Genomic DNA, 16,602 nt, shown 5'->3' with positions numbered 1-16,602 from the left:
TTTATCAGATTGACGAACAAACTTGCAAAAACCCTATCTAAAAATCCTATCTAATGCCTCCTAAGTGTTTCCAAGATAGTCTTATTACCATATTGTTGTTTTTCAGGTGAATATGTCAAAAACCAACCATTTGCAAACTTATAAGTCATCATGTGCATGCAACAAAGGTCGTATCTACATTTTCTTCATTTTGCGGGAGAAGCCATTTTGTGTTCAACTTTGTTTTCTTTGTCTCTTACCATCTTCTTTCTTTTATAAAATAAAACTGTTTAAATTTGAGACTTGAAGTCTAATTTAAAAAATGAATATTTAATTCTTTCAAAATAAAAAGAAAACTAATTTGTGCCCAAAATGTCAGTTACGACCTTGTTTCATTCACATGGTGGAGTATCAAGATAAGCCGGAATAAAATCATAAAAACATGAGATGCCCCTTTAATATAAAATAAAATACTTCGACATGCCTTTCAAATACAGCAAAACTGTTTTTATTATTAAAGACAACTTTGAAAAAATAAGGCTTATAAAACAAGGTTCCAACAAAACATGATACATCTCAGTTCAGAGGACAACGAACACATAGGTGGGCTGTTATACAGGTATGGTAGGAGAGGAGTTACTCGCAACTTGGGGATTGTTTAGACCCATATTCATGCCTTCTTTTGCAGTGAAATCAGCCCCCAGTGACCTTTAAAAACAAAAATTCCCATATAAAAGTGAATCATGGTGTTGCAATATTGAAATTGGAGTAGCAAACTACATAACATTAATATTTACCTCTATCATAATTTGGTATACACAAGAAAGAGTTTGAGTACTAAGCTTCTGAATAGCGTTTTTGCAAAACCTTAATTTTCATGTTTAGATGTTACAAAATTGAAATCTGACATGATAAAAACTAATGTATTTCGCTTCAAGCTGTTAAAAAAAAAAAAAAATCGTAAGTGGTGATTTTGCTTTTAAAGGCGGCATGAATATGGATCTGAATAATAACATTTTATTTAAAATCCCTACAAAAACCTTCAGTCCCAGCGAGGGCATTAGTATCTGCTTTGAAAATATCCACTTTGGAATGGCGTGCTGGGCAGTCAAGATGTGTACATCAAAATAAGATCGCAACAGAAATATCAGAGTTGGACAAATATTTCCCAAATATGCCCGTGTCTCTTTAATCAAGATCTTAATTTAAAGAATGAAAGTTACATTTGTTAATAAAAGCAAGTGGAAAGTATCAGCATATTTGTGTTCTGAACCCAGGATTCCGAATTCCATAATCCATTTCATTTTTGTATAGAACTCGGGTTACAAAGTGATATGTTATGAACATATAAACATTACATTTTAGTGGATGGATAGTAACATCAAAACATGACCAATACATCACTTTTGTGCTAATCTTGTCTTCTTTGTACAAAAGTATTGGGCAAAGAAATACAGTCAAACAAAACTGTTGGAAAATGGACTACATATAGACATTTTAAATTATCACTTTCATGTCAGATAATAGGTCACATTGTCCATGGAGTTGGGTTATAGTCCGACGTAGACGACAAACCAGACATAGTGATCATTCATCTCTTCAACCAGCATTATAGTTTTGCACATCATTCTTCATTTTGACTGTCTATGGGTGCTGGGCTATTCCCACTGGTGGGCCCTACAGAGAATCTAAATTCAAATTTGAATACGACGACAATACCCTTTGTTTCACAAAACATTTGTAGTGACGTCAACTAGTTTGCGTTCCAAGCGTATCAACCTGTCCATGCCTATTCAATCACCTTATCTTAACGATCATGAAGCACGCACGAAAAGCATGTGATGTCACTACAGACATTTTGGTAAAATACAGAGTAATGTACAATGTAGTGTAGGTATACCTATAATACAAAACATGATTTATTTTTAGAATGAATTTGATATAAAACAGCTTTTGCCCAAATAATATTTCTTCAATGATAAACCTGACAGGTGATGTCACTACAGAAGTTGTGATGAAACAAAGGGTATTCATTACTTAAAGCATACACATTTTTTTCCACATAACAGGAAAAGATTAACAATTGATTGCATTGCATGAGAACATGTCTTGTCAAGACATTTAACTCACTCTTTACAAAAAACAAAAACAAACACAAACATCAGAAATTCATAACAACAAACTGAACCAAGGGTAAATTTGTAATATGTCACATTTTCATATATGAACAAAACACTCTTGCATGCACTATCCATTTCAGAACTCTATATAGATTGTGTACATGTATGTAAAACTATAAAACTGTTCAAAACAACACTGGATGAAAAATTGAATACACTCAATGGTATATGCAAGATTGGAGTTGACCAACTCTGTAGCTTGTCACTACAGACGTTTTGGTAAAATACAGAGTAATGTACAATGTAGTGTAGGTATACCTATAATACAAAACATGATTTATTTTTAGAATGAATTTGATATAAAACAGCTTTTGCCCAAATAATATTTCTTCAATGATAAACCTGACCTTCTGTTTCAACTCCTTTTCTGAAATACCAGCCATTCCACAAATTTTGGTCAACCAGCATTTAACTGCAATGATACTGAACAATCAACTTTTTTAACATGTACACTATGAACGGTGAATTGTAAACTGTATATACCTGATCTAACTATTATAATATGATATACTGTTTAATACAGGCTAGTGGTTACATTTTAATACACAACTAACAAATGTATTACAACATTGCTCATACTAGCTACATCAAATAACAAAATGTTATACATATAATTTGAGAGTGCTCTGGTAAGAATATTTTCATGAGGTGAAAGATTAGTTGCACCATACCAGGAGCTGGCGGAACGGCCAATCTTCCACTAAAATGAAAATATTCTATCCGATGAATAAAACATTTATCATTTGTTGTATAACTCATCTACAGATTCCCATCTAAAATATTTTATAAATCATCAGGAAGACAAGATTCAATTCAATAAAAACTATTTTTTTAATGTTCCTTTAGAAGCAGAACCCACACTTATAATTGGCGGTGGTCATCACGCTTGGAATTCAAACCCAGAAAAAGTGTTCTTTGCAGGTGATGTCACTACAGAAGTTGTGATGAAACAAAGGGTATTCATTACTTAAAGCATACACATTTTTTTCCACATAACAGGAAAAGATTAACAATTGATTGCATTGATTGCATTGCATGAGAACATGTCTTGTTAAGACATTTAACTCACTCTTTACAAAAAACAAAAACAAACACAAACATCAGAAATTCATAACAACAAACTGAACCAAGGGTAAATTTGTAATATGTCACATTTTCATATATGAACAAAACACTCTTGCATGCACTATCCATTTCAGAACTTTATATAGATTGTGTACATACATATGTAAAACTATAAAACTGTTCAAAACAACACTGGATGAAAAATTGAATACACTCAATGGTATATGCAAGATTGGAGGTGACCAACTCTGTAGCTTATCAAAGCTGACCCATAAGTCGCTGTTTGACCAACAAATTACCTCATACAGTGGCAACTCGTTCTTGCAAACCCTTTTCTTAACACAAAGTTCCAAATAATACAAAGAGGAATTCAATTTCCAAGGTGTTCTTGTAAATTTCATTCTATCCTGATAACACAAACCTAAATCCAAACCCCCACCAACTTTGTGTAAATGAGTTGCTACTCTACACAGTACAGGAACGAAGATGCTTCTGATCCCAGCCAAATGAGGAGATATCAAACTTGAATGGGCATAGTACCTTAACAAGTTTGATCAGATCACAGATTGGAGAAATGCAATGGAGCATCTCATGTTTGCAAAGGGACTTTGGGGCTAACTCTTATTATCTCCCCAGCTGGGTCAACACAAGTGAGCATCATATGTCCCCGTTTAAGCTGAAAACCTTTATACATGGGCTATTCAATTCCTAGGACGACCAGCCGGGAGGTAATAATCAAGGTTGGCCTGCAAAGTCCCCATTTGATCTACACAACTTTTAACATCTTAAAACATGTAATTACCTACAACTTAAGGATGCACCCAGCAACGTCAAAGTTTGCCATACCCTTAAATGATTTTTTTTTTATTGCTATCTTCAAACTCTGTTCCATCATGTCAGTAAATTCTGTGATGCTAATATAAACATTGAACCATCAAAAACTGTTTTGTGGACCCTTTTCAGGTTTAAAATCTAACAAAACTACAGATGAAACCTTTTTTAACGCAAAATGACAGTGTCCGTTTATGCGATGCATGCTACGTGTCCCGTCACATTGCAACACGATGTGCAATATCCGCGCAATCTATCTACGTGACACAACGCCCATGGAAACAGCAAGCAATGTAAACAGATGGTGAGACCATGTGGACGTTTACTCTCAAATCCATATAAATTCAATTGGAAAAAATGTCTAATGTACCATCGGATGCAGCATATTGTCGGCAACCGTATACCAAAGTCAGGATCGAGACACAGGATCTTGGGGTTTTCAAGATGAGATTGAAAATGCAACTGAAAATCCATGTTTCTGCATAAAATCATAATTTCAGCCATTTCATTTTTAATAGTTTATATGAGTTTTGAACCCTCAGGACTCAAAAATAAAACATTTCTGATTTAAGATTTCATACAGAATACATTGTACCTACTAAAATCTAGTAACGTTTTTTTGTAATTAGGCCCTAGAACTTTTTTTATAGCCCACAACTCATAAGTTCAAACTTGGTTATTATATTTTTGGTACATTGTGAGTTATATTTTGGACACTAGGAAAATAATTTTTTGTTGCAAGGATATTTTATTTATGGTGGTCGAAAAAAATGGGTAAAAAAAATGATAAATTGTTGTCCAAATTGTATGTGTTCAATGGATTTAACAGGTCATTTTCAGCCAGAAAATGTATACCTTTATACACTTCCCATCAATAGTTTTTGAGTTACATACGAGATGAACTATACTGCATAAAGCATGTTGCTGAGTGCATCCTTAAATAAACAATGTTCTTGGCTCAGAAGCTGATCATAGTTTGTCGCAGAAATATACCCCACTTACCCTGCAAATCTTTATACAAACTGTTACACATTGGTCAATGCTCCCTGATAATTGACTGCAACTGGAAAATTATCGAAGCTGGCAAGCTTTGAGTCCACATTTGATCTGTAAAACTTTATTCACAATTTGGCCTTGACTAACTGGGGATCTGATCATAGATGGTACAAAGTCCCATTTGATCTGCAGACATAACTTAATAGAAACACATTGAACACATGATTATGCTTTAATGGTTATCTGGCCCTACCCAATAGCTGAGTGCGAGGACCTGATTAAATTTCACAAAAGGGGCAAATGGTCTACTTTTTGATGATTTTTTTGAAAAAAAGGGTCCAAACTTAGATGAAATTGGACAAGAGTGGTGAGATATTTATAAAGTCTAATAAAGGCCAAAGGTCCATGGTAATTGACCAACAGTCAAAACCCAACTGCTAACCAAGTTGTCTCATAAATCAAAATTAGACATGTTACTTTTTACACAATTTTCAATTTCATGGGACTTCACCTGGCCTTGACTAATTGAGGATCAAAGGTGGTAGCTATGTCCCATTTGATCTGCAATGTACTTAAAAATCTAAATTTTGCAAGTAGCGGGCCTTTGACGAGTCAAGTTAGCCATAAGTCCCCATTTGACGTGCAAACTTTAGTTTACACAATGTGGATGCTTCCTCATCAGCTGGAACTAGCCAACTGAGGACCTCGATCATCACAGTTGGCTCTTAAATCCAAACATTATACATAGCGGTCCTTTGACGAGTCATCATGGCCCTGATCAACTGGTGAGCCAAGTAAAGTTGACCAAAAGTGCCCATTTGACCTACAAACTTAACTTTCACACAATGTACACATGCGGATGCTTCCTGGTAATCGGACCCAAGCCAACTGAGGACCTGATCAAAATTGCCCATAAGTCACTAGTTGATTGCAAAACATTACATACTGGCCTATTTAACTGGGGAGCCAAGCAAAGTTGGCCTAAAGTCCCTATTTGACCTGCAAACTTTATTTTACATAGTGTACACATGTGGATGCTTCCTTGTCATGGTCTAAGCCAACTGAGGACCTGATCACAGTTGGCTCTTAATTCCCAGTTGATATGGAAAACATTATACATCTAGTCCTATCACGAGTCCTATCAACCATGAACCTAATCTAGGGGAAGTGAGCAAAGTTGGAGTTTGACCTGTAAACCTTTATGCACATTGTTACACATGTGATGCTCACTGACGTTGACCATCTGGTGATATGGGAGCTGATAAAATTGACCTGTAAGTCATCATTTAAACTGCAAAACGTTAACCTGGCAAACTGGGGCTTATCAAACAACTTTAGCACAAAAGTTCCCATTTGCCTTACAATCTTCTATACAGTATACATACTGTTAGACACAAGTCTACTCCCTGGCCCTGACCAACTGGGCAGGTAATTAAGTTTTTCCTATTAAGTTCCCATTTGACTTGCAGAACCATACACTGCTTTACACACAGTATGCTTCCTGGCCATGGAGTTAACTGTTAACCTATATAAAGGTGCACCTCTTCCAAAGCACAGCCCTTCATCAAGGAAACCAGTAAGTGGGTTATATGAATAAGAAGCAACCACATTTTACGCATGTCAGTACCTGAAAAGATTTCATCCAAAATTGCGGAGTGTGATGAACATGATTAATTTCACTCATAACAGGTTGAAAATTCACTAAAAATCCAGTGGATTTGTCTTTCTAATTTGGTTTCTAATGAAATCTTTGACTGTTGTCCACCTTTTAGTACGACCCTTCAGGTCTGCATCCATCTTGCAGTACTTCATTATTTTTTCTTTACCGGGCAGTTGGCGTGAGCGTAGTTCTTCTTTAAAGTGTCTGTGTATTGCTTGTTTTTCTTCAGCTGTCCAAGATTGTCTGATACTCCTTTTCTTTCTGCTGGCACCACGGTCACTTTCCTTGTTTGCAACTTGGTCACTCTTCTTTCTGCTTTGCTGCGGCATGCTCATACCTTTAATAGTGAATTAGACAAATAAGTAGGGAAACACAATTAATGTTTCAGGTTCAATGACAGATTTTAAAAAACTTAACCAAATGCAGAAGATGGTAGCTGAGAGAAGAGTGGAATGGTTATATTTTGATTTTTTTTTTAAAGTTACAATTTACATTACTTTTAGCTAGTTCTTCATTTAAAGCTGTCTGCATTAGGAGTGCCATTTAGCCAGAATTCAAACTAAGCGAATGCTAAAATTCAAATAGTGACACAAGGATAATCACCTGTTGAGGGCATCTGGAATAATCAAAGTAAGGATAAACTAGATGGAACTTCGACTGCGCGCATTCGAAAATGATGCCTCCGTCATAGAGCAAGTTTACAAACCAAAACAGAAGAAATTTTTCAAATTCGAATTTCATTGTAATCCATTAACAGGTTCTCAGAATATCGTGATTACAAGCAATTTCTCATATACATATATGACCCTTTGATCTTTGACCTCATGACCCTAAAATCTACTCAGTTCATTGGCTCTGCAAGATGTCCTGAATTAAATAGTAATCCATCTGTCAGTTCTAATGATAAAGCTGTTTTTGCATACATAATGAGCCCATGACATTTGACCTTTGACCTCATGACCCATAAATCTACTCAGTTCATTGGCTCTGCAAGATACATACATGACCTAAGTTTGGCAGGAATCCATCAATCGGTTCTTGAGATAACGCGATCACGAGCTGTTTTTCATACATAATGAGCCCTGTGACCTTTGACCTTTGACCTTGTGACCCCAAAATCTTATCAGTCCATCGGCTCTGCAAGATACATACATGACCAAAGTTTGGCAGGAATCCATCAATCGGTTCTTCAGATAACGCGATCACGAGAACGGGACGGACGGACGGACGGACGGACAACCCGAAAACATAATGCCTCCGGCTACTTCGTAACGGAGGCCTAACAAAGGATATAACAAAGTAATTCATTCACACCTTCATTTTCTTTGTCTGACATCTCATCCATCAAAACAGCATCATCGGGCCTGTTCACTTCGTTGTCAGGATCATCATCAACATCTGGATCTATGTTGCATTCTGAAAAACAAAAAACAAACACAGATTTAACAAGAGCAGGTGAAAAATAACATACATGTACATTATAATCTTTGCAAGGGTAAGTTCATAGCAGACAGCTGTGGATAGTCATCCCTGTTTTGCTTTTCATGTAAACAGCACAGCTGGTACCACAACTACTCTTCAATACAAAGTGTATTTAGAGAGACAATTCTGCAAGTGTCATCATTTTTTTAAAACACATGAGTATCCAAAATATATCAAAATATGCAAATTAGCTCATTAAATGTCATGATTATGCAAATAATGCAATGAAAAGCATCACACAACATCTTGGCACCTCAGTCTGTCACCCTACCAGGTTTCAAATGAATCAGGTATAGCGTTTAGCCTGCAGAGCATTTTTTTTAAGGTTAACCTAAATTGCATTGCAAATAAGCTAATTGAAATTCATGAATATGCAAATAATACAGCTCAAAGCAACACATGATATTGTGGCACCTCACTCTATCACCCTACCAAGTTAGAAGTAAATCGGGCATAGCGTTTAACCTGCGGATCATCCTACCAAGTTTTGGAGTAAATCAAGCATAGCGTTTAGCCTGCGGAGCATTTTTAGAAGGGTTAACCGAAAACGTTAACCGAATCGGTTAATGGAAAGACGGACATAGATAATTTGGATTAGTATGTGCCACCATGAACGTTCAGTAAGGCGACACAAAAATCAAATCACATATTCAAGTATTTGAAATGTTGGCAGCTTCCCATATATTGTATCTCGGATCAATTCTTATTAAAACTGGAGGTACTAATGAAGACATCCCAGTTTGCTTACCAAAAGCATGGAACTTCACAAACTGAAGGATATAGCAAGCATACAAAACTAAGGAAATTATACAATATAAAAACTGTGTTGTATGAGAGTGAAATGAATGATTGAGATGTAACATAAAAGTTTTCTGGCCTAATGTAATCTCAAACTAGAAACCGTTATGATCTCACTAACCAATCAGATATCACTTTAGATAAAAGTAGAAGGAAATGAAAATGGTATGGCATATTCTCAGCCATTCTATCTAGCACAAAACATAAAAAATAGTCATACCTTCATCTGCATCTACACGAACATCATCCAACGTCTTTCCTGCCATTGCCTTTAGGTCTCCCTTCTCCATGCTGAAGAGTACTTTAGAAATCTTTGCTACTTGCAGTGACGCATCTGGCAGGCGGTAGTAGGCTCTGTGGGTTCTTATGTCATGGCCCATGAAGGTGGCTAAAATGTCCACTTCATTATCCTTCAAATTCATGATCTGAGAGCTGATAGCAATGTGCTTCCTGAGTTTTGTCAATCTAAGCTGATCTGGATACTTTGCTCCACACTTTTGGGCATGATTTCGCACTGTATCAGTTGCTCTCAAGTGGCCTCTTCCATCGGGGTTTGCAAACAAGTAGGGATTTCCATCATTGACTACTTGTGACCTTTTCTCCATCAACAAGTCAATGCTGCCTTTCATGTCATCTGTTAGCAAAACGGGTACAGTGTTATTGCATTTCCCATTAATCTCCACCCTCCATACCACATTGCACAACGCCTTTTCCCATTTGGTTAGGCCTTCACCAAATATTCCACCTTCTCCTTTTGTGATACACTTGTAATCACTGAGGGGCATCTTTGAAACTTCTCCCGGACGCTTCCTGTTGAAAACACACACCTGGGTCAGGGTAACCTCAGCCAACTGTTTCCATCTGTCAAGGGTCTCATCACTACTGCAGCTGTTCAGCTTCTGTTTTCCCTCTTTTGTTTCTTTTCTCACATAATTGGACAGTGCAACAACATCTGTTGTCAAAGGAAGCAGCCTTGATGTATTTCTCTTGTTTACTTTTAATGTACGCAGTGCATGTGTGCTTACTTCTGCTTCCCACTTGAGAGTATATGATTTGATGAACTGTTTGCATTTCTTTTCCAAACCAGCATCTGCTTGCAACAGAGCATTTCCCATAAGGACTTTGGCAGCCGTCACCAGTGTATATCCGACTTTCAGTGCCAGGCTAGGTGTTGTGTACAAATGTGTATCCTCATTAAATCCTGCAGCCTTCCTAGTTGCAGCTATGACCTCATTAAATTTGGTAGGACAAATCAAATCTACTAATGAAGCCGATGGGTGATCATTCAATTTTCTGTACTCACGAACCAGTCGTGCAAGTTCACGCAATTTTTGCCGTATATATGAATACTGGTCTTTGTCATGCCCATGCTTCAATGTCAGCCTCTCTGCTACTTGCTGCATTAATCTATCTGATTTCACAACTCTCAATATTTCATCATCGACTCCCATTGATAATATCATGTGCACCTTTGGGCTTACTCCTGATGGGCCTGGAAGCATCATTCTACCAGTTTGAACATGTAAGGTTCTTTTTTTCTTCTTGGGTGGTTCACAGGTCTCATCCTCATCCTCAACATCTGGTCGCAATTTACATCTATGAACATGCCTGTACAAATCATCCTTGGAATAGAAAGCATAACAATGACTACATGGCAAATATTCTTCTGGATCCACATCATATTTCGGTCTGTATGCAACAATCAAGGTACCTTTATTTTCTTGAAGGACTTTGACATTGTGACGATAGTTTCCGTAATTTCTCATTTTAGCTAGCAAGTTTGCCTTTTCTTTCATGTCTTTAGTTGCAATCCATTGCTGAACCTCAGTCTCGTTGACATGTTGTGGTGTAAGCAGATGCCTCGGCAGTTTCTTTTGTGGTTGACTACAAAATTTACAGTACTGAGGTTTGTCCCACTTTCTACAGTTGTTGTTTGAAGTGGTCATCACATTAATACTGCAACTGGAGCTTGAGACTTTTGCACTTTGAACACTTGCAGAGGCATGGGCAGGTGAGGTATTAGGTACTGAATGGTCAACAGGCATGGCTTCACTCTCCTTATTATCACTGACAGAAACTGCCACAGAGTTACTTTGACGTCCACGTACAAACCGAAATGGAATGAAATCAGCCTCATCACTGCTACTACCTTCTGGATCAGATTCGGCTTCATAATCACTATCGGAATCATCTCCAGATGGTTCAGATGCGACAGGAGTGTCGTCATCTCCAGATGGTTCAGATGCGACAGGAGTGTCGTCATCTCCAGATGGTTCAGATGCGACAGGAGTGTCGTCATCTCCAGATGGTTCAGATGCGACAGGAGTGTTGTCATCTCCAGATGGTTCAGATGCGACAGGAGTGACGTCATCTCCAGATGGTTCAGATGCGACAGGAGTGTCGCCATCTCCAGATGGTTCAGATGCGATAGGAGTGTCGTCATCTCCAGATGGTTCAGATGCGACAGGAGTGTCGTCATCTCCAGATGGTTCAGATGCGACAGGAGTGTCGTCATCTCCAGATGGTTCAGATGCGACAGGAGTGTCGTCATCTCCAGATGGTTCAGATGCGACAGGAGTGTCGTCATCTCCAGATGGTTCAGATGCGACAGGAGTGTTGTCATCTCCAGATGGTTCAGATGCGACAGGAGTGTTGTCATCTCCAGATGGTTCAGATGCGACAGGAGTGTCGTCATCTCCAGATGGTTCAGATGCGACAGGAGTGTCGTCATCTCCAGATGGTTCAGATGCGACAGGAGTGTTGTCATCTCCAGATGGTTCAGATGCGACAGGAGTGTTGTCATCTCCAGATGGTTCAGATGCGACAGGAGTGTCGTCATCACCGGTCCAGTGAACATTTGAGCCAGATGGTGCAGCATCCAGAACTCCCACCTGAAATTATCGGAAACGGAAACAATTCATGAGTTTAGAAATTAAGAATTAGCCATAATATGCAAAAGTTTTGCATGCATTTCAATTTCGCGAGCAAGACAATTCACAATTTTTTTAAAATGCATTTTCGAACATCAATTGGTAATATTAACAAATCGCTAAATTTGAATGCCACTACAATGGCCAATTGCCACTATCCATGGTGTGTAATTCCAAACTCAATCAAAGACATAAAACTTTGATTCTGTAGTAAGATGAGATTCATTTTTAAACAAGTCAACGCAAAGCGTAGCATCCCTCGCAGGGTACAAATGGCCTATATACGTCAGAACAAGTTACCTCCATTGGACTATATTATTATATTTCTAGGCAAGGATTTTCACATATATAATTACCGGTAGGTGTTTTTGCATATTTAATGAGCTATGACCTTTCACCTTTGACCTACATACTCAGAAATCGAAATTAGGCTGTACATGTATTTTGATACCATGTACCTTCATATCAAATTTCATTAAAATCCGTCAAACATTACTCAAGTTATCGAATGGAAACCAGATTTGCATATTTAATGAGCTATGACCTTTGACCTACATACTCCGAAATCGAACTTAGACTTTGTTTTAATACCATGAACCTTCATATCAAATTTCATTAAAATTCGTCAAACATTACTCAAGTTATCGAATGGAAACCAGATTTGCATATTTAATGAGCTATGACCTTTGACCTAGGTACATACTCCGAAATCGAACTTAGCCTGTATTTTGATATCATGTACCTTCATATCAAATTCCATTAAAATTTGTCAAACATTACTGAAGTTATCGATCGGAAACCAAATTTGTTACGAACGGACGCACGCACGGACGGACGCACGCATGGAAGGAAGGACGGACGGCAGCGTTACTATATCCCCTCCGACTTCGTCGGCGAGGGGATAATAAAAGTTTTATTTTTTTTTAAACCAAAAAGTGCGACAAAAGGCAGATTTTGGCACTTTTGGTCACAATAAAAAAAAAAAAACTTACATAAAAATATCAAGATGAAGAATCTACAAACTAACGGTAGGTAAGAATGACCACAATTTTGACCAAGTTGTGGTAATTCTGACCAATAAATTGCGTAGCTTTCCTGTTAACTATTGAGCAGCACTTTTGGTCAAATTTGAGGTCAGATATGGAACTTATGACTTCTTTCCTTTCCCCAAAAATTGTACTTTCATGATCTTTGCATAATGTTTTGCACACTTTGAACGTTGGCACCCCCCTTTAACATATTTAAACTGATTTTTTGTCGTACAGTGGAATCTCTTTTACACAAAATCGAGCTAAAACATGACATTTATTTTTAACTGTCAAGGTACCTTTATTTACCACTAATCTATGAGACAGGGCATCTAAAGATCTTAAATTGATTTTTAAATTATCAAAATGAGCAGAAATAGAATTTACTTGAGCCCGGGGTCAATTAACGTACTCTCCTATCCCACCTTGGCCTCGCAAGTCGTTTTTGGCTTGCACCTTCTCATTTTTAACCGATTTTTTAAAGAATCCAAGAAATATAATTCAGCATCATACAAAGGTAGGACATGTAAACATGATACAGCTGAACCTCGGAGCGGAACTTCTTTAACACAAAATCAGTAGGACCACAATATTTTGTTTGTGTTATAAGGATTTTGTGTTATCCACTTAAAATTGCATACAAAATACATGGTTCGGCCAGATATTTACTTTGTGCTATCAGGGTTTTTGTGTCAACAGATTTTGTTTTATAAAAAGGTTTCACAATTCACATTGTACATCGCATTTTCCCCTTTTTCATGACATTTGGGCTTTGATCACATATCTTGCAGGGAGGGTCAGGTGAAAAGTTTATAGATTATTTTTGGCTAATTACGTTGCAAATTCAATAACCAGAACGTCAATGATGTAGCGCTCATCCGCATCTCGCAACAACAAATATCATAAATTTTATGTGGTACACTTTTGAACTGGTCAAAAAATAAAAATTTGATGCCCTGGAAGGGTTTGTGATTTTTAAATTATTTTTGGAATAAATTTGGCAAACCAAATCAAAATCGGTCAAGAAATGAGGGAGAAGAAGCAATTTTTGTTATTTTTGGAATAAATTTGCATAAATTACCATAAATATTAATGGAGAACAATTTCAAAATTCTGTGTAGAAGTTTAGTGTACCAAAGTTAGCTCTACGATATAAAGCAAACCAAATCAAAATCGGTCGAAATATGAAGGAGAAGCAATTTTTGTTATTTTTGGAATAAATTTGCATAAATTACCATAATTAATTAATGGAGAACAATTTCAAAATTCTGTGTATAATTTTAGTGTTCCAAATTTAGCTCTACCAAATAAGGCAAACCAAATCAAAATCGGTCAAGAAATGAGGGAGAAGCAATTTTTGTTATTTTTGGAATAAATTTGCATAAATTACCATAATTAATTAATGGAGAACAATTTCAAAATTCTGTGTAGAAATTTAGTGTACCAAAGTTAGCTCTACCAGATAAAGCAAACCAAATCAAAATCGGTCGAGAAATGAAGGAGAAGAAGCATTTTTTGTGATTTCGAATCAATTTGCATAAATTAGCATAGATAATGAATTTGACGATTCTGTGTCGAATTTTTAAATTCCCGTCCTAGCCCTATCATATGAAACAATCAGAATCAAAATCGGTTGAAAAATAACGAAGAAGAAGCATTTTGAAAACTGTAGACGGACGGACGAACGGACGACGGACGCCACGCCATGGCATAAGCTCATCGGGCCCTTTGGGCCGGATGAGCTAAAACAAGACTTTTAGAGTTATATAGACAATTAGAATTTTGACAATTCTATAGCGACAGAACATCACCATGTTTGAGTTTCTCTTGGACCCGAGAGAAAACACGCTGTAGGATATGGAGCAATGTAATGCACACACTAATGCATAACTGACATTTTGGAAATGAGGTTTTCTTGGGCATATCTACTACATGTATGTCATTAAGAGGTGGTCCAACTCAGGGAATATCCTTAAACATGACATTAATAATAACACTGCCCAATTATTATAAGGACCATTCTAATTAATGGTATAAACCTGTCGCTACGTACAGATGAAGATGAATTAGATGAAGGATAGCCTATGTGTCTAAGTATAAGATACAAATTAGAAAGAAATGGTACATACCGGTACCTGTCGCCATGGCATATCCAGCATCCCATAGTCGTACCTGATTTCTTCTCCAATTTTGATATTGGATAAAGTATACAAGCAGAGATGTATCATTCCTGAGAGAGAGAACTTCTTCATAATGGAGTTGGGTCTTTTGTGGCAGTCGTTGATATATCGAGCAAGGCAGGAGTTAGGGCATGTGGCGTCGATCCTTTTGACCAAAACATAAGGAAAGAAAGTAAATTTTGATAGATTTTCTTAAAATTATTAAAGGGGTATTCACAGATTCTAACATGCTCTTATTTAGAACATTAATCAGCAGGTAAACACAATGAAACCTTGTTTAATACCAGTTGATTTCGATTTACATGTAGCATTTGTGAGTTAAGTAAACCCAAACTGTGTAAAAACACTGGACCACAGGTTATTATGTTTTACTACTCTTGAATACAAGAAAAACTCATACAAAGTGTTGTTCTGTCAACAAAAAAACAACAAAAATTTTACAAGTCGACCTTAGTATTTCTTGTATTCAATGTTGTAGTGCACATTACAAAAGGTGTCATTGCTGGTCAATTGGTCACGCTATCTTGGTTTTGAACCACTGACCGATCGCAACACAAAACCTAGATGGTATACCATAATTCAAACAGTTGCTTGACCCGAAACTTGAACCATTAATTAACCAATGGTTAGTTATATGCACTATGCAAGTGAATTTGTGATGTTCTTCATAATCAATAACAAATGTGAGGATGTAGAATCCATTTCACTGGTGATTTCTAACTGCTACTCCTTGCATTGAAAAATAACTTTCAATTATTCAAAAGTGGAGAGTCACACTCATTAAATTCATGTGTAATATATCCACATTTGCCTACACATTTTGATGCAAACCATTGATTGTTGATATTTGCCTAATTAGCTACACATTTTAATGCAAATCATTGATTGTTGAGATTGGCTCTTGGCAGCTCCCAATGCTGAAATTGTGTTGAATCAACAACTGGCTATATAATAATAACAAGATTACTTTAAATTAGTTTAAAAACTTACAGCATATCTTTCCCATTATGTCTGTACTCAAACACATAGGTGTTATCAACATCATCTGTTTCAGCAGCTGTATCAGGTCTGTGTACCCCTCTATATTCCAATAAGAAATCGCTTTGGAGAAATCTCTGGTTGCAAAGAGACCATAACCTGTGCAGAAGACAACACATGAAATCCTTATTTAATCCAAAGGTAGATTGGGGCAGAGCAGATATGAGTTATTCAGGTAATAACACTCCTTATTTTGCCTGGGTGAAACCCGGCATAGATCTTATGCAGGGTGCAAAATAACCGAAGCATCAAAGGCAATTGCGCGGTGCCACTACAGTTGCCTTGATGCCCAGAAGTTACCATATTGTTTTGCTATACTTTTAATATTTTGCCTTCTAAATGATGCGCCTTTAATAACTGCTAAAATGGTGTGCCCTTCAGACTCCTATTTTGCACCCTGATCTTATGCTATGAAGGGTGTTTAGTCTTCTCGAT

The 16,602-nt window shown here is 37.0% G+C and overlaps 1 protein-coding gene across 1 annotated transcript; it reads right to left on the bottom strand.

Annotated features, from left to right (window-relative positions):
• Window positions 1-460: 460 nt before the first annotated feature.
• Window positions 461-11,279, bottom strand: LOC115920957. The gene is made up of 3 exons (XM_030977771.1): window positions 9,212-11,279; window positions 8,026-8,127; window positions 461-7,048 (listed from the first exon to the last, which is right to left on the bottom strand). Exons 1-3 carry the CDS (start codon window positions 11,034-11,036, stop codon window positions 6,753-6,755), a joined length of 2,223 nt encoding a protein of 740 aa, XP_030833631.1. The 5' UTR covers window positions 11,037-11,279; the 3' UTR covers window positions 461-6,752.
• Window positions 11,280-16,602: the final 5,323 nt, after the last annotated feature.

The sequence above is a fragment of the Strongylocentrotus purpuratus genome, unplaced genomic scaffold (assembly GCF_000002235.5).
Source record: "Strongylocentrotus purpuratus isolate Spur 01 unplaced genomic scaffold, Spur_5.0 spur5_scaffold_1, whole genome shotgun sequence".
Classification (NCBI taxonomy): Eukaryota; Metazoa; Echinodermata; class Echinoidea; order Camarodonta; family Strongylocentrotidae; genus Strongylocentrotus; species Strongylocentrotus purpuratus.
Note: the sequence above shows the minus strand (reverse complement) of the source record. Positions and strands in the feature narration are given on the sequence as shown.